The sequence below is a fragment of the Meleagris gallopavo genome, chromosome 2 (genome assembly GCF_905368555.1).
Source record: "Meleagris gallopavo chromosome 2, MGAL_WU_HG_1.1, whole genome shotgun sequence".
Lineage (NCBI taxonomy): Eukaryota > Metazoa > Chordata > Aves > Galliformes > Phasianidae > Meleagris > Meleagris gallopavo.
This window is the reverse complement of record NC_139405.1, coordinates 19,494,778-19,512,902: the sequence shown is the minus strand read 5'-3', so window position 1 is coordinate 19,512,902 and position 18,125 is coordinate 19,494,778. Positions and strand designations below refer to the sequence as shown.

At 40.0% G+C, this 18,125-nt stretch overlaps 1 protein-coding gene across 9 annotated transcripts in view; it reads right to left on the bottom strand.

Annotated features, from left to right (window-relative positions):
* The window catches only part of ESRRG (estrogen related receptor gamma), a 382,004-nt gene that overhangs the window by 210,741 nt on the left and 153,138 nt on the right, over window positions 1–18,125 (bottom strand). For 4 of the 9 annotated variants that reach the window (XM_085219237.1, XM_085219233.1, XM_085219238.1 and 1 more), the window contains one exon: window positions 8,355–8,413. The exons of 4 other annotated variants lie outside the window; for them this stretch is intronic. Coding sequence is in view for 1 of the 5 variants with exons in the window: in XM_085219238.1 (XP_085075364.1) it covers window positions 8,355–8,413 (59 nt within the window). In the remaining 4 variants the exon portion in view is untranslated. Of the gene's footprint in view, window positions 1–8,259; window positions 8,414–18,125 lie in introns of all 9 variants that reach the window. One more of the 9 variants, XM_085219236.1, reaches the window with a different exon arrangement.

The window sequence follows — 18,125 nt, the reverse complement described above, 5'->3', positions numbered from 1 at the left end:
AGCTCTCCTACTGAGCAGTCAAATCAGAAGCTAACTTCCAAAACATCCTGAGTTGCTGCCAGAAGCATCCAACATCACTGATATAACATGAATTAAAGAAAAAATTATCCCCCTCTCTTGTTCTTTCCACCTCATCTTCCCCAAAATTAGAAGAACACCCCCTACACCTCCTGATCTCCAGTTCAGGTTAGTCCTGGATGTCAAAGGAAGGACCTTAACTGAAGTGCATGTCGCCTCCAACTCAGATTGCAGGAGAAGCAACGCAAGTAGATGAACTATTGAACTCAGTTCTCTGCCTTAAAATACATTACATTGGAATCATTAATGCACGACATAAGTATCCAAAAGATGTAACAGAATACTGAAAAATGAATTAAGGACGTATTGCCATCAACTCCAGCAAAATAATAAAAGTAGAGAGATTAAGAAGCAAGAATATCTTTTTGAATTGTAAAATAGGTTTATAGGTCTTCTAATAACAATTTTTACTCAAACCTTACATAAATAGGCTTATACGATACAAATATTATGTGGGCTATGTGGAAACTACAAGGTCCCTAATCATGTTTAGGGATTACTTGACAGAACAGAGACATTTCATTCCTATTGGACCTAGGGATTACAGCAAAGAAACATCTAATATTCCATTTTTTAATTTCATGCATTTTTTATTTACCTTTAATGATGCTGTATATATTCATCATCCTGAAATATTAAAACAGTATGAAAAAAGTAATAAATTGGTGGAAAATTTAGGGAATGGGAATGCAACAGCACGCAAATCATACACTATCAAGTGCTTGATACACATTTAAAATTACTGCCTAGTACAGCAAAGCCAAATTCCTGGCAGATTTCTGAAGCGCAAAGTCACAATAAGAAGATCAGCAGAACAGACTGAAATAATAGAATATTCATCCCCCTAATCCATATGCAATTCTTTAGGGCTTTTTTTTTTTTTTTAACAATGCATATGAGGTCTGACTGTATTCAGGATTTAAATAAGTTGTCTCTCTCTTTCTCTCACACACACGCGCACATACATACACTGTATTTTTGTTTAAAAAAAAAAAGTATATACAGTTATCATTTCTGCTCTACTGCACCCACATTGACAAGGTTAGCACATTTCCTCACACCTCAGATGAAACAATAGCATTTTAAACAAAAGTGTTAAAAGAAATACATTTATTCATACCATTGAAACCCTCTGCAACAGCACTGTTGGAAGGAGGAGGTCTAGTTTGACTGGGAAAGAGATTTAATTTAATTTTTTTTAACTCTTTCTTTCTTCATTCTAAATAATTACTAGTTAATTTAGAGCAATTTCATATTTAGTTATTGGTAATAAAATTTTGAAACCAGTATTAAATCTTTGAGATCATGCATTTATCTCTAGACAGAGGTAATTTTAGATCTAGTATTGTACAAAGGGAGACGAATAAATCATCAGTTAAAAGACAGATGCTGATGATAATAGTGATACACGTAGGAAATATGCGTGAGGATGGACGACAGTGGGGGAGGGTGGAGGATAAAGCTCCCATTGCCATGCAGGAGCCTACTGAATTACTTTCAAGTGGTGCAAAAGCCACAACTGAGCCACACACAGCAATATGAAGAAATTCATGCCTTGCCAAAGTGATGTACAAAGCTTGGGATCAAGAAGGGCTGCATCTGGCCTTAGATGTCAGCTACTGCCCAGGACTTCAGGTCAGGGCCTGGCAAGGGGGAAGCTAATTCAATCCCCTTCAAATCATGCTCATGTGGTATTAGCTGACATTCTTGCTATTCAAATGGCAAGGTTGTTGTTTTAATTTCATATCCATTAAACAAGCAATATAAAACATATTTAATGAAGGCTTCTATTTTTTGTAAGGAATATGCTCTCTTTGGTAAGAGCCTGCTGTGATTTATGCAGCCACAAAACCAGGATTTGTCTGTATTATGAGAAACATCTACTTACAAGGGTATGTGCTTATTACTACATATCTGTAAGCAATATGCACCTATTACTGGCAGATTTGGGGGGGAAAAAAAAGACAACAACCTAACAGCCATACTGAGCTCAGCAGGAGCACTCCAACAACACCAAGACTAAAACACACCTACCCTGCTTAGGTATTTTACAGACACAGAAACAAAAGCAGAATCCTTTCCGAGAAAGGATTTTATGTGTACTCATGAGCAAGGAGTTGTGAGAGGAAACAGAAAATGAACAAGCATCAGAAAATATGATAAAAAAAATCAGGGCCTGTTAATGCAATGAATTTTGGAGAGAAAGACTGATAAATTCTCTGCAGAGTTGCACTGAACAAAATCTGAATCTGAAAACTATGATGGTTTGTGGCTTTGCTGCAGACTTACCACATTTAAAAGAGAAGCAATTAAATAAGGATGCAAAATACCACTTATTTTCTTTAAATAAGGCTGTAGAAGGAGGTAGAGTTGTATGAAAGAGGAATAAAGTGCAACCTCTGAAAATTACAGTATGCTTAAAATACATGTGGCTATTCTTCCTTCTGCTATCATATATTAACAGGACATAACACTAGTCCAAATGATTCTTTATTTTAATGCAGGAAGCTTTTGCCTGTGACGAAAACTAGAAAAGAACAAGAATGCTTTTGCCCGAATTTCAGAAGTTTGTTCCAAAACAGAGCTACTAAGCTTCTTCTGCACACATCTGTAAAAACTGTAACCACTTTTTAGCGTGAGGAAAGAAACTACTCCTTGTTCATGCTATTCAGATAAATGTCTCAACCACCTCCTTTAGAAAGCTTCTAAGCAAGCAACATGAGACATATATTTGGAATATGAAAGTTTAATCCTACTCATTAAAACACGACAAACTTATAATTAACTGAGAATGGAGTCAATAATGAGAACATCCTTCATTGTAATGATGTTGGTACTATCAGCTTGTAATATGGGAATACACCACAAGGAAAGTGAAGTGTAATAGGGAAAATAACAACTCAGTTGCTAAAAAAAAAAAAAAAAAAAAAAAAAAAAAAGTTTTCACTTTGCTCCAATCTTCAAAGCATAAATTTTAAATCCTGAAAAGTTACATTTTTTCCTGTCATCAGACAAGATAATACATTACTGTGTTTTCCTGTGATGAGGAATAATTCAAGGTCTTACATTGCCTGATTAATCTCACAACCAATATTTAGAAAAGGTTTCTCTTTGAGCTAATCAAACTTGACAAAAGCAATCTTCAAACTATGCCACATTCACTGATTTGTAAGATACCTCAAACTTGTGTTTTATTAAGTGCAGCTTAAATTAGCAACAGCTCTAAATCCACTTGCTTGTAGCACCTGCTGAATCTCACAGGCAATGCATGAGGAACATAGAAAACATACAGGTCAAAATTATTAGGACAAAGTATTATTTTTCTTAAAAAAAGGATGCTATTCTAGTCTGAAGTCAGCACCTAGCTGCATCTCCACACTGACTTTATGATGTACTTTTGGAGAATATATGCTGCCAGCATTCACTTTACCTTTGCTTCTGGAACTAAACTGCCTTGGCTTTACTGGATAACTTCTGTCCAGTGATTCTTCCAAACAATGCTTATTTTTATACAGTTGAACCTGTATAAGGTGTACTCATTTCTCTACGTATCAAAGGTGTTGGCCTTTTGGCTTGACTGGGCGACGAGTGAAGAGGAATTGTCTTAGGCTGAAGAAGTTACATATAAAAGTAACAAAAAAAAATGGTCTGGTTTTTATTAAAACATAAAAGTAAAGCACAACAAAACAAAGCTAGCAGGTTGGGCACATATGTTCTAAGGCTTCCAGCGCCACAGATGTATCACAAGGCCACAATTCCTACATAAGAGCACTGTCACCGTGGAACAGCTGCCACCACGAGTGCAGCTACCTGGGAAGCGCTACAGCTCTAGCAGGGAACAATGTAGGAGGCATGTAAACACCTTCAAACTCCCTTTTTTAATATTGCTACTTCCCTTCTTTTTGTGAATGTCCATGCATATGTGACCAGGATTTTCCTATGGTTTGGGAGTCTGAGTTTAGCTGCACAACACTCTGCACCAGAAGAGATTATTTAATTAGGGCAGCAGACCAGAAGGACAAAAATTACAAAGGTATAGCGTTAGTTCTCTATTGCAAATACTTAAAAAGAAAATGAGGCTTCCAGCTTTTTCTTCTCTTTATGTCATACTTAAGTTCAGGATAAATCTCCCTATAAATCTCTTTCTGAGCTACTAACTCCCTTTATTTCTTCACGGTTGTGTACAACACAGACAATGACTGTTCAAGTGATCTAATATCATACTTCATTAACAAAGACTCACACATATCAGAAGTTGCTAGTATAATCCTTTTCCAGACCCAAGGAAGTATAACCAAATATTGGGTAACACACTCTGAGAAGACTATCAGTGAGTTTCTCTATTTGTTTATATAAATGGGCCAATGCTTTAAAGTACTTCAGAGCACTTAACCAAAGCAAACAAGCACTTGAACTTTAAATATCTAGCAAGAGGAGCTATTGACAAGTATGACTTTACTTAGTAAATCTTAATATCTTTGCAAACTTGAATTCATAGTCTCTTCATGAGCAGAAACAGGAGACTCTTATCTCAGCCTCAGCTCTACTTCAAGCTCCCACACAGTGAGAGGGGTAAGCAACTGTGCACTCCCTTTTCATTTCTTTTTGCTTCAACTTTTCCTAGATGAGCACCCTGGGCCCACAGTAGTCTTCAGAAAGCTGTTTCTGAAGCTGAAACCAGAACATTATTCTCTCTCTCATTTGCTCTGTAAAGTATGATTTCTCCATCTTAAAGAACTTCCTTTTCAGCACCTTGCTACCAACAGGCACCAAAGCATCAATGATGGAACACATCTACCAAGCGCTCTGTGAATAACTCTCAAGAGGTGAATAATGCTGTGGGAATAGCTTGCTACTCTCAATAAGCAAAAGCATTCCTCTGGTAAACAGCCACGTGGTAGAGTCAGTTTGAGGTCCATCTTTTTGGTCTTCACACTTGTGAAACACTTCTTAGCTACTGCATTATATACAATTAGAGTGCTCATTCCTTAGCCAAAAGATGATCTGATGTCCATATACGTTTCCGCTGAGAAACCAGCATCCAAAGAAATGGTCATAATTAGTATTCTGTTGGTTTAAACAGTATTTTTTTTCTTTGAAACATTATGACTTCATGTAGGTCAAGTACCACACAGCTTCATAGCTGGACTCTGCCAAATCCGGTTTGCTGTACCTGAGCAGCTGCACTCAGTAAGGATTTATGTGTTTTGAGGACAGGTCAGTGGCAATTTTCAGAAGGATAAAACCATCAGTATACACCAGGTCATCCCAAGCCCTAAGTTTGCACTGAGAACCACGGAGGCTGCACTTAAAGCAAGCCCTTCCATCCAGCAGCGGGCTAAAATCCTGCAGTACATTTCACTTCTTATTTCTTTTTGAATTTGTTTTGCACTCAACTTACTGCACATGTCTGTACAGTGCAGGAGTGTGTGTCTGGAGGGTGTTTCCTTGTGCACCCACCTGCATGAGTGTATGCACATTAAGTGAATTTGGAGGCATAGCCTACTAAAAGATTTGCACTGGCCAGACTGGTAACAAAGACCCCTCAAAATCTATTTTACTAGAAAAAAAAAACAAGCAACAACACAGGAGAGATGCAGTTGAACATATGAACTACTCAGTGATAAATCTCCAGTCTAGATATAGTTCCTGAAGGAAACGGCTTTGAAATTTCATTGAAATACCCTTTATTTTATAAATAGATTTTAATAAATAAAACAGCTGAGAAATTTATGTCTGGGAAAGAAAACAACCTTTCTCAAAGTTTATGAAATAATATGTCTGTTTCTTATCATTTCTCAAGAATCCTGATTTTAAGCCCAGGTGTCCACTAGCACATGCTCTCCAGAGTTGATGCAGAAGAACACACAGTTTTAATCAAATTAATATTCCAGAACCTAGTTCTGATATTATCTTCTCCTCATCCCCCCAAGTAAGTGTTTTAGTTTCTATAGAACTATTTCTGCTCCCTAAATCTTAATCAAAAGGTGAAACTGGAATTAAGGTTATTCTTGGCTGCTCTGCTCATGATACACTTCAGTCTACTATGTGAAACAAGCTAGATTTGGACATACTGAGTACACATCACCATGCTTTGACAGGAAACTGAAAATAAATAGAAACTAGTACCTTTTTTATTCTGTTAGTAATAGAGTGCTCACTTACTTAAAGAAAAATTCTTATTAGTGAATGCATATTTGAAAGATCAATCAAGTCCAACCAGAAAAGCAATACAGCATACTTTTGGGTACAAATATCCCAAATAAAATTCTATCTTAGAACAGTGATAAAAATATGGTTACGACAAAAGAAAGTGTAATTCAGTTTTTAACACACTGTAAGTAACATGATGTAATAATTTAGAAAGCCTTCTATGACCCCAGGTTTTGGTAGAAATGAATTAAAGGGCGAAATTGAAGGAGAAAAACTTAGACAAAATGAACTGAAAGAGCAAAGATAAAATCAGTGGAAAAAAAAACAATCAGACACAGGGAAAGTACTGGTCTACTTCATTCTAATAATAGAGTCATCAACGGAGTATCTATATGCACTAACACCTAATTTGAGCATCCTGAATTCTGATCCTGATTTCCAGAGATGGCAACTACATATTAAAAAAAAAAACTTAAATTGCTCATTACTAGAAATAGATTGATTTGCATGAGAAAGTTAAGAACTAGATTCCCATTTTTTTTTAATGAATGTTAAGATCATAGACTGAGCTCTCAAAGTGAGCCCTAACTCCCAGGTTAATGTTTTCCTTATGTTGGTAGCAGCATCACTGCCCCTGGGAATGGTACTGTGTGGGAGTGGCATTGGAGCAAGCCCAGCAAAAAATGGACATGGGCTTTGGAGATGAGCATGAGAACCTTGCAATATCTAAAAAGGGGCTATAAAAAAAAAGGGGGGGACAGAATTTTTAGCAGAGTCTGTTTTGATAGGACAAGGGGAAATGGTTTCAAACTAAAGGAAGGAAGATTTAGATTAGATAGAAGAAAGAAGTTTTTGCAATCAGAGTGGTGAGGCACTGGCACAGGTTGACTAGAGTGGTGGCAGATACCCCATCCCTGGAGATGTTCAAGCTCAGGCTGAATGGGGCTCTGAGCAACCTGATCTGATGTAGGTGTTCCTGTTCATTGAGGACACCTACAAGGAGTTGGACTAGACAATATTTAAGAGTCCCTTCCAACTCAAACAACTCTGCAATTCTATAACATGTAGCTCTACTCAGCATTCAAAGACAAGCAGAGAAACATCGGGATGGGAGAAATCATCAACAGTAAGAGACTGAAAGATACCTATGTTAGTCTGACAGCACGGTGGGTTTTTTTGTTGGTTGGTTTTTTTTAATCTTTTTTTGCTGGAGTGTACTAAATTTGATATAAGTAAATGACTGAACTAATATACAAGATAATTTGCTTGTTCAGACAATATATCGAGGATCTAACAGTGTTTTCCCACATTGCCAACTCCAAAAATTTTGTTGTCAGAATTGACATCCCCTGCATGCTACAGGGGAAAATTCCCAATTCAGCATTTTTGTACGTTAGCACTTTATCCAAACACAGTTTTTCACACTGTTAAGAACCACCGCAAAGTTCTTACAACTCATGCATTGACCACTGCTCTGCAGGAGACAGTTTTTGTTGTACCGGATAGTGGTTTGTCACCCTCTAGGAGAGGCAGCCACCATGATCTTTCTCACCTTTCTTTACTCAAAGGGTAGTGAGGCAGTGGCACATCTGCCCAGAGAAGCTGTGGTGCCCCATCCCTGGCTCAAGGCCAGGTTGGATGGGGCCCTGGGCAGCCTGAGCTGGGGGGTGGAATTGGGTAGGCTTTAAGGTCCTTCCCAACATAAAGCCATTCTATGATCTGCAAGCGTGCAGCACATTTTCTTGTTTTAAATGTACTGCTCAATCACAGCTGCCCAAACACAATTATTTAGCACAAACTACTAAACCCCTCCATCCAACCACCCTGGGCTCTAGAAAAGTTCAGAAACAGGACCCAGATTGGACAAGCTGGCATATAACAGCAATTCACACTCTTTCTCTCCAAAGCCAAACACCAGAGAGGTGAGCAGCATGCTGCTGGCTATGGTCTCCCACCACCCCAGCTCCTGCCTGTGCATTCTGCCAGAGCAGTGCACAGGAGAGGGCGCAGATCCCCTTCGTCACTCACCATCCTTTTCTAGTCACATTCACTACGCATTGCACTAGAAAATCGTAACGGTGTTAAAATATTTTGGCAGGATTTGTTATGGCCAGATCACTCACTTCCTTTGGGACACACAAAGCCTCCTCTGGCAATGAAACAGCCAAAATGTCAGCAAATCCTATAGAACAAAAAAGGGTCCGTCAATGTAGAGTTTAAATGAATCTCCATTAAATGTAAGCAAACAAACAAACAAACAAAATGCATAACAAAGATATACACACATAAAAAGAAGCAGTCTAGAAATAGTCACCTTTTTTGTTAATAAAAATTATTTTTGTTAATAAAAAAAATGTTTTTATTAACATTTCCTTTTTTTACCCTCCAGAAACTTTTTAGCAGCATTCCAATGTATTCCAATGTATCCAGGTGCTATTAGAGCACAAGCTCACTCCAAGCGTTACCAATTCGCAGACAGATTAGAGGGCACATTAATAACATAGTTAATATGAAGTGTTTAGAGCCTTTACGTCGGTGACAAATACGACTCAGCCAAATTTCCTGACCATTGAGGCCACGGAGGAACAATTTGGTAGATTTCATCAACAGCTCTAATTATGTTCCTGTCAAGTCGAGAACAAAGTAATCCATAACTGGGGGGCTGCTCAGAGACAGTGGCACACAAGAGTAATTTATGCCCAAGACACAGGGCCCTTGTTGTAGTTAGAGAGCACAGCGCCTGACTAACAAGTGGCTTCAAAAACGAATTTATTAGGGAAAGCACAGCCCACCAAGTGCAGCCTCATGGGATGTTACAAGAGAAGGACTTGTAGCCAGCCTTGTCCATGCCAGCATCCCAGTTCGTGCTCTCCCCAAGCTCCGTAGGCTCTAAAACGCAGGGCCTGAGCTCAAAGCATCACTAAGCTGGGAATGGAACTCCAGGACCAAAAATCATGTCAGTCCCCAGAACAGAGGCTGCACCACAAGTGCCCTCTTGCAATCCTAGAAATAAGGCACTAATGAAACACGCAGAGGGATTATTAGCAATAGTGAACCAAAGTACTGCCATATACCACACATCTCTTACCACAGCCCATCTGGGAAGTAGGCTGAGAAGAGGAAGAGGAGGCAAAACAAGGGAGAAGCCGTCATGTAATTTTGAGTCATTTTCCACTGTGATCTATATTGGGATGCAGCTTCTGTGCTTTAAGGGGGGGGGGGGGGGGGGGGGGGGGGGAGAAGGGAGAAGGATATGTGTGGCACTCGTGGCATTTCACAGAAAGGCAGACACGTCTCCCTGGGGTTGGGAGGAGCACAAAGCCTGCTCACTTGGTACTGGCTATTTTGTGAGTAGTTAAGATAAAACAAAAGCATGCACTGCCAATGTAATTAAGAATAGCTATAAATCCTTGGAAAAATAATTATAAACAAAAATTAGACTTTAAACGTATGTTTATGACAAATATCAAATGCTGAATGGATTTTAAAGCTTTCTAAAGTTAGCTATGAGCATATACTCCTGTCAGCAGTTTAAGGTTTGTATTTAACTAGACAGACAACACAGAACTAAAAAAGTCATTTTGCCACTTTATATCCTTTATATTCCTTTATTTGATAGCAAAGAAATAAGCTAATGAGATTGGCATCAGCTTACTGAAGCAGCAACCTTCTTGAAGGGACTGGAGCACAGGTGATAGGAGCACTCAGACAAGACCTATTTTGGAGACTGACCACTGTTCCAGGATGGTCGCTTGCTGAGTTCCCCACTGGTAAAATGGATGCAAGTATGCACAGGGAAGGGCATCATCCTCATGTGCTGTATCTTACCAAAGGATTTTTGGCTCTGGCCTCACTGAACCATGGGTATTAGTTACCTCACCTTGTGAGAACTGGTACAGATCAACTGCAAGATGTAGCTGGACAGCACAACAAAAAAAAAACCTTTAACTTTTTTCATGCTTTGCTAAGATTTCTTATTCAAGTTTGCTTGAACATATCCAAACCTGAAAATCCTCTGCTGCTAGGTTTAGGGAATTCCCCAATGCCTTCTGAGGCGGCTGGTATTAGTCTTACAGCAGAAGCACTTCATAGAATTACGATTACTTGCACCTTATAACACTTTGCATGCAAGGATAAGCAAAACAACAGAACAAACAAAACACACAACTCCCCTCCCTTCCCCAAAAAAGTCACTCCACAAGCATTGATGGCCTAAGCCTCACAGGGAGGCAGAGGGAAAAAGGAAAGGACGCAGCCCTGTTCTGCAGATGCAAGAAGAGAAAACTCTGGTAAATCACACAGAGGGTAAGTGAGAAGCCAAGCAATGTCTGGACTTCATAATTCCCAGGCTCGTGATTCAGTCACAAGACACGCTTCCTCTCCTGGTGAAATGTCATGCTGCCTCATGCTTCTGTTACAGAACGCATTTTAACCAAGTGTAGCAAAAGCATGATGATCCCATTAAGTATCTAACATCTAATACCTTGTGAAAACTAATTTAGTGCTTTATCAAATCTCTAGTTTGTATGTAGAGCATAAACTGGCCACATTTGCTAATAGGACAGATTGACCCATCCCACATATTATAAAAACACATCAAAGTCTGCTGGAGGACACAGCCTTAGCTACTTATTATCCTCTGCATTAACTCTCTCACCAGCTACTCAACCAATATGTTTTCCAGTAACACATCTGTCATGATTTCACAGAGAAATCAGCAATTCTGAGCAGCAGGGCAGTTAGAGACAGATAACAGGACTAACCCCATCGCCCGACTTCTCAATCTGCTGTTAATTGGCAAAAAACAGAAACCCACGGCACTGGCCTTGCACAGCAGCACTCCATTGTTGGCCTCCAGAGATTCCCTCTCTTAGGCTTGTATTTTTAGAGCTTTAGTCATTCACATGATTTCTGCATGATTTATTACATATGAGGGAGAAATAAAGTGATATACTAACATCATCAAACTTAGGTGATTTTTAATATATATATTTTGTAAGCAGAAAAAGGGCATCTTATGCAAGAGAACATGTGGCTTAGTAATCAGGAAAGAAAGTGCCAGAATATTACTAATAATAATGTTAGATCAAATGAGAACATCTTTGTTGGCTTGGATGCCATGCAATCGTATTCCTGCCTGTGATATATTTAGAGTATTGCTTGAGACACTATATAATGAACTGTAAATTTTGAAACCACGCTTCTTAATGGCTGTGAGCTCACCTACATAGCTAATAGAGGTACTTTTTTTTTTTTTTTTTCATTACAATTGTTACTAATCTCTTTCAGGTAGTATTTGTCTTTAGATTTGGAAACCCTGATCCATTGCACGCAGGACTCTCAGAGACCTCTTCTGACCACTCGGCCACCTGAGTTACCAATTATCACCATAACCCACTGGTGAGGAAGGCAGTGCTGGAATATTCCAGAAGAAAGCCAAAAAGAAACTCAACAGAAAGGAGAAAATAAATGTTTCACTTTTTGCATGTCATTATTTACAGTTGTAAAATATAAGCACAGCCCTAGCATGGTGCCTAGTCATACACACTTAATTCTATGGCTTCCATTGTTTTGTTCTGTATAGACAGTTGGTCAAGCACTGATTTCTTCTTTTCCCTTATAATCTGTGACTTCCCACATCTTTAACCAGTAATATAAACACGTAAAAGGCATTCTGGGGTGCAAGATGTTTCAGGGATGCATTCTCAGTTATTTCAGAGCCCATTGGAGACAAGTCATTTGTCACCCAGCTGTGGTTGGTTATCACCAACCCAAATGGGTCAATACAGCAAGTTTTCTGCTGGGTGAAACGTCTGGCCAGGGAAATGAATCCACTAAAAGAAAAAAAAAAGAAAAGAAAAAGAAAAAAAAAGTAGCCAATGAGGGAAAATACAACAATTCTATGTTACAGAATTTAGCTGTGAGTCCTTGGATCTTTATCCCATCTTACTTCCCTGGATGTTGTTTGTTTTTTTTTCCCTTCTGTTTTTATTTTGAAATCACAGGAACTATGCAGCCTACCAAGGCTGTAATCACTCAGCAGGAGCCTGGCACAGGCACAATGCAGCCACCAGTCAGGCAGTGGGGAAATGAAGGAAATCTCTTTCTCCCTCCCCCTATGTTGCTTAAAAGGGGCTCGGCATGAATGAATCTTCCCGGTAGCCACCAACAATTTCTTATTCCTTCCGAGCAATCATCAATTTCAGTATCAAGTGGTTTAGTGGATCCACAACTGGTAGTGGCAGCAGAGGAAGCCCAGCATGCAAACGTTTTGGCTAATTTAAAACCCTTGTGCTGCCGAATCAAACATGACAAGACAACAGTAAAAAGAGAGGCTATTATCCCAAATGAGAGGCGGCGGATAGCTGAAATTGGCTTGAGTGGCAGAGACAAAAGAGGTAGAAGGAGCAGGCACGATAATACCAGATACAGCTTGCACATCCTCCCCCACCCCCAGTGGGCTCACATGTATCACCATGAGAAGGAAAAAAGGCAGTGCTTCCAAGTTTCACACCCAAGCAGAAAAAATACACATAAAAGATACAAAATAAATTAGCAGCTGGTAAAACATCTGCCCCGTGGGGATGGAGAAACTTAACTTACAAGAGACATCGCCCTTGCGATAGAAAAGCTAACGCTCTGAACACTAAAACTGTCATTTCCTACTGAATTAGTGTCCTACTGCCCAAAGTTCATCACAGTGAGTTGAGGAGCAGAAGTACTGATTTAGGATGGAGTAACCTTAAAAAGAGAATAACCTGAGGTGCAGCCACTATGTACCGAGAGCTAGCCAAGTGCCCAGAGCTCAGGGCTGCCGGGGGAGGCAATGCGGAGGGCAAAGGAATTAATTTTGCAAGGCATTTGGGAGACCATGAGCAGACTGATGATGTTCAGAGCCGTGAACCCTGGTGATGGCTTCCAGCTCACAGAATGACGACCTGTGGGATCACTGGAGAGCAAGCAAGTTGTCTTTTGCAAGATTAACAATTTAAAAGTGCTGAAATTAATTTTGTTTAATAGCTGTGGGTGCAGACTCCTTACAAAGTAGGTTGCAAGGTCAGCAAGCCTCCTAAAGCCTTTTAAAATGCAGCTTTTTATAGGGACAGTAGATTTAGGGTGGCTTAGGTCTTAAAGATCTAAAAAGCAGAAGTGTAAGAGGTCACTTCCTACCACTTCCAAATCTTGGGTGAAGACATCTCTGTTTCGCTTCTCATTTGTAACACACATTTACTAGTACATTCACAGCTACTTGAAACAGCACGGGCTTTGTAAGTAGACAAGGCAGAAAAGACAGTACAATCAAACAGAAGAACCAGGTTGATGAGTATGTAGCACACTCCTGGAGATCTCACAGGAAGCTGTCCTCCCACACTACAAGCTGGGAGAAGGAAATTTTAAAAAGGAGAATAAAAGTCTGGAAGGGAAAAGACAAGGGCAGGGAGTGCTCACCCCTCACAGCAGAAGTCTGTCTGTGATTCCTCTTTACCTGAGGCCATTGCTCCCCAAATTGCTGTGCAGTGTGCAAGGGAGCAGCTGGGCTCAACGCTAAAATTCAAATCAGCTGTTTGAGACACTTGCTCAGCCTCACACCCCAATACACGTGAGCTATTACAACACACCAAAACAGACTGATTATTGCTCTATTGCATGAGACTTTTGTCCTACCCTTTTGTAATAGCATCCAACAAACCACACAGGTAAAGTTCAGTGTGAGTGCAACTTGGGAACTAGAAACAGTGCTTTTGCTTTGCAAAGCTGCATGCATGGAAATAAACTCACAAACTCAAGCTGGATTACAGATCCAAAGGAGTATACCCCCACCCAAAAGCCAACTTCTCCACTTGGTATTTCTATGCATGTTATCCCACCAAATGAAGCTGGCCTACTGTGGTCCCACAGGCAGAGGGGCCATTTCCCTGGCAGCAAGGGGGCCACTGGTCATTAGTGAGGATGCAATTAATTCATCTGCAAGCCTGTCTGACAGCGGCTGAAGCAGAGCATCAGCCGCTGTTCTCAGCCCATTCCAGAGGGAGGAAGAACAAAGAGCCCCGGAGAAGTACTTGAGACAACACAAGAAAATAATTTTAGATGCATATTGATACTACCACGGAGCATGTGTGCTTTCAAACTGACACACACTGCTGTATGTGGTATTTGTTCCCTTTTTTTGTCCCCAAGTTGAATTCATATCCTCATGCAGTGCTTCAAGAAAGCCCCAGTTCACAGTTCAGCGAGGCACTGCTTAAAAGGCAAGCCTGCTGTGGGTCCTTAGGGCACCTCATCCATCCTGCACTCTGATGGCATTCACCACCAAGGGACCCCATTAGGAAGGAAGGGCAAACTGAGACCCTACCCCAAAGCAGTCTGAAACAGCACGGGCATACTGGTGTAGCAGCAATGGATGAGACTTCATTTGTCTTCAAAGCATGGGAAGCCAATATATCTGCTTCACCACAAGCTCAACTTCAATTTCCAACCTTGTAGCAAAAACATGGATCAGCTTTCTGTCTGGGGATAAAGAAGGAGAGAAGTGTCACCCAAGGCTCCAATTAAACAGATGGGAAGTGACGCACTTACAGTGCAGCCCCGTGCAACAAAACATCCTAGACAATGTCTAGGATGTGTTTCAAATCAATTGCCCAGAAAGGCAGAGCCACAGGCTATGAAAGATTGCCTCTCCCTCCATACAATGGAGTAACTCAGAAGCATCCTGTGCTGTATAAGATGTGCTAGGAAAAGCAGCTGCCGTAGGAACGCTACCAGTGCTGGAGATATCCCAGAACCCACTCTCCCTACAGAAGGTTAGGTCCTCACAAGCAGGAAGAAACGTCATGTTTGTTCTACAGCCAAAGTAATTACAGGCTTACCTACGTTACTTTGTATTTCTCCCTTCATAAAAGAGCTTTGTATTGCTGTTGAATGAACAGAGCGTGAGACTAGTTTTTATCTGAAAGTCTCAGAGATAAATTTGGGGCTGGCAGAGGATACACCTTCACTCTGATCAGGAAAGGTGATTCTGTTTGTACCAAGTGTGAATATGGCTAAATGAGCTTCCTTTCACATTGCTTGCTTGTGAAAACAGGTAAGCTCAGGTAGGTGTAACACCCTCACAGACAATATATTTTTGGACTTCATTTTGCATGTTAGTTCATTAAGATAGTACTGCAATACAAACTGCCATTCTTACTCTGTGGATGCAGTTTCAAGGAGAACATTCAAAATCTTGTTCAAATACTTTCAAGGAGAGATTCAAATATTGTAGCGTGAAACAAGTTTGGTAGAAAAGTACTATTTTTTGAAACCTGCTCACCATTTTCTAGGAATCTCTAGCTAAGGCTCTTACTTATTGTTCAGCAGCCTGCTCTTGTTGCAGACAAGTCCTCCTATGCCAGGAACTTTCCAAGTGCAAGGAGAGAAGACCACCACAACCAATACTCTAGAGGCTGTCTAGGCAGCTTTTAGGGACCAAACACATTTCTGCTGCTGCAGCCAGCACTGTAAACCGAAGGTTATACTGTCCTCGTGCAGAACTGTATCACCTCGAGTGCCAATCTGGCTGACCAGAAGCACATATATCTACCTACCTATTCAATTCATATCAAGAGAAAAACAGGAGGAGAAAAGGCAAGGTCAGACACTTAGGTATGAGCAACACACCTTACACAGACCCAAACCAACAGCAGAAATAGCCTTCTCTTGACAAATGCACAATTTGTTGCTAACAAGTTAGTTCACATGAAATGCCAGACCAATTCTCCTATTCATGGTCAAGATCACAAAAGTAGTTCCAGCCAAAAGCCTTTTTGTGCATTCATGTTTATCCTCTGTGAGCCCTCAGAGAAGACAAACCTGAGTGTTCTGCTAATCTACCAAACCTTATTAACACAGACAGCTCCATTCTCTGAATCACCAAAAGGTTCACTGAGCATCATCCTTAGCCACTGCAAAATCTGTATGGATGAGATATCTAGTGATATAGTTCCAGACATCTTCTTTAAACTCATTGTTTCAAAACGTGGATCTCTTTCTCCTACATTCTATACTTTTAGCTCGTCCTTACCCTGCAGGAGAATGGAAGAAATGCAAGAACCACCCTTCTGTTCAATTCTCCTTTGAGTTGTATGTGTTTCCCATGAAGCAGAAAGATGCTGTCTCAAAAGCTTTCTTTCCTCCACCTGGAATATTCTCAAGACTCTACGGGCCTTGAAGGCCCCCTGGCAAGCTAGATGATGATGGAAAAACAAGAAGTCCTTCCACTTCCTCAACATTGACATCTTGTGTCTTGACATCTCTTCCAGCCCAAGGTACAGCACTATTTCTGAATGTCTTGAAGAATAATGGGGAGAGGGGCAGTTGGAAAAACTCAGACTGAGATCTTGGCAAAGGAAAAAAAAAAAAAGAGAGAAAAAATAAAATAAAATTAAAAATTAAAAAAAGCCCAAGTCAGAAAGTTTCATCTGCAAAGAGATTTATCTGAGTTTCAGCCACCGCAGGACACTGTTGAAAAGAATTTGCTTTTCCTCTGAAACACAAAAAGTGGGGTTCTGTCAGTGATTTTTTTTTTTTAGCTTATTTTCAATCTATTTCCATATCTAGGATTATTAAACATAAGTTGCAAAAAAAAAAAAAAAAAAGACATCAAGAACTGACAAGCTGTAGTCATGAAACCAGATTATTCTTCTTGCCTTCACTCCTAACAAGCAGGAAACCAACACTATATCAGTTGTAAACATGGCCGTAAACAACTTTTCAAAGGCATGCGAAGAGTCAAATAACTTTGACGCTCACTGCAATGCCCAGAAAAAGAGGAAGCTTACTATTTTCATCAAAAAAATATTCTACTGCAGTCACCTCCAAACCTTTGTCAATACCACTAGGACAAACACAGTCCATATAGGGAAGGGAAGCACTAGGAGGGATTTCTGGTGTGGTACAAAGAAAAAAAAAAAAAAAAATTTATACTGTTTAATAACTAATAGCGAATTTTAAAGAGGTGCTACAATGTCTCCCATAGTTATTAAGGGGACAATCATTCATTTATTTTAACTGAGATAAAGCTTCCTTCTGCTAGAGGCATCTCTCCTGTTTTAAATAGGATTTCAGGTTTGGTCCACACAGAGGATTTCCAAACTAGCTGTTACTCTAGTACCAAAATATCACGTGAACTAATCAAAGTATCCTGATTCACAAAAAAACTGTATAAACTAAGATGAAAACAGAGCAGCAAACATGGAAATAATTTTGTGCCTTTTCTCTCAGGTGTACAGAACAGTCACTAAGGAACAGCCCAAAGTAGCTGAAGAAACTTATTACTAATTACTGCAAAACAGCATTGAGTGGCATTTTTTTTTTTCTTGCTTTCCATACAGGGACAAAGCATTATGAGGCTTTTGGGATCAGATCATATCAAGAGTAGGGATGAGTTGCCTTCATTCCCACTCTACAAACCCTTCCATCAGCACTAGTCTCCAGCAGGTCGGAGACGGACTAACTTTTCCAAGGTATTAAATTAAAAGATGTTGAATTAAGTTAAATGCCCCACATTGAATTGACATTTCCCTTTTTTAATGCAAGCTAAGATTGATGAAAAATACCACTTATCTACATTAAGGGTCAAAATATCCAGCAAAAGCAGCCTCTGGTTCAGCGCGTCAGAGCAAAGTCAGTCTTACATAATCCGAGGACCAGGACGCGGATCACATTCTGATGATCCAATTAATGGTGGGATACTTTGCAATCAGCCAGGAAGCAAGGCCCCTAACAGATTGTGGGGCTGTAACATCAATTTCTTAAGTGCATTTAAAGGATTACAAATGTTAGTCCTGGCTTGAGATTGAAACACCTATTGAGGTGCTCTGAACCACATTACAGTAATTGGGTACCTGAATTAATGC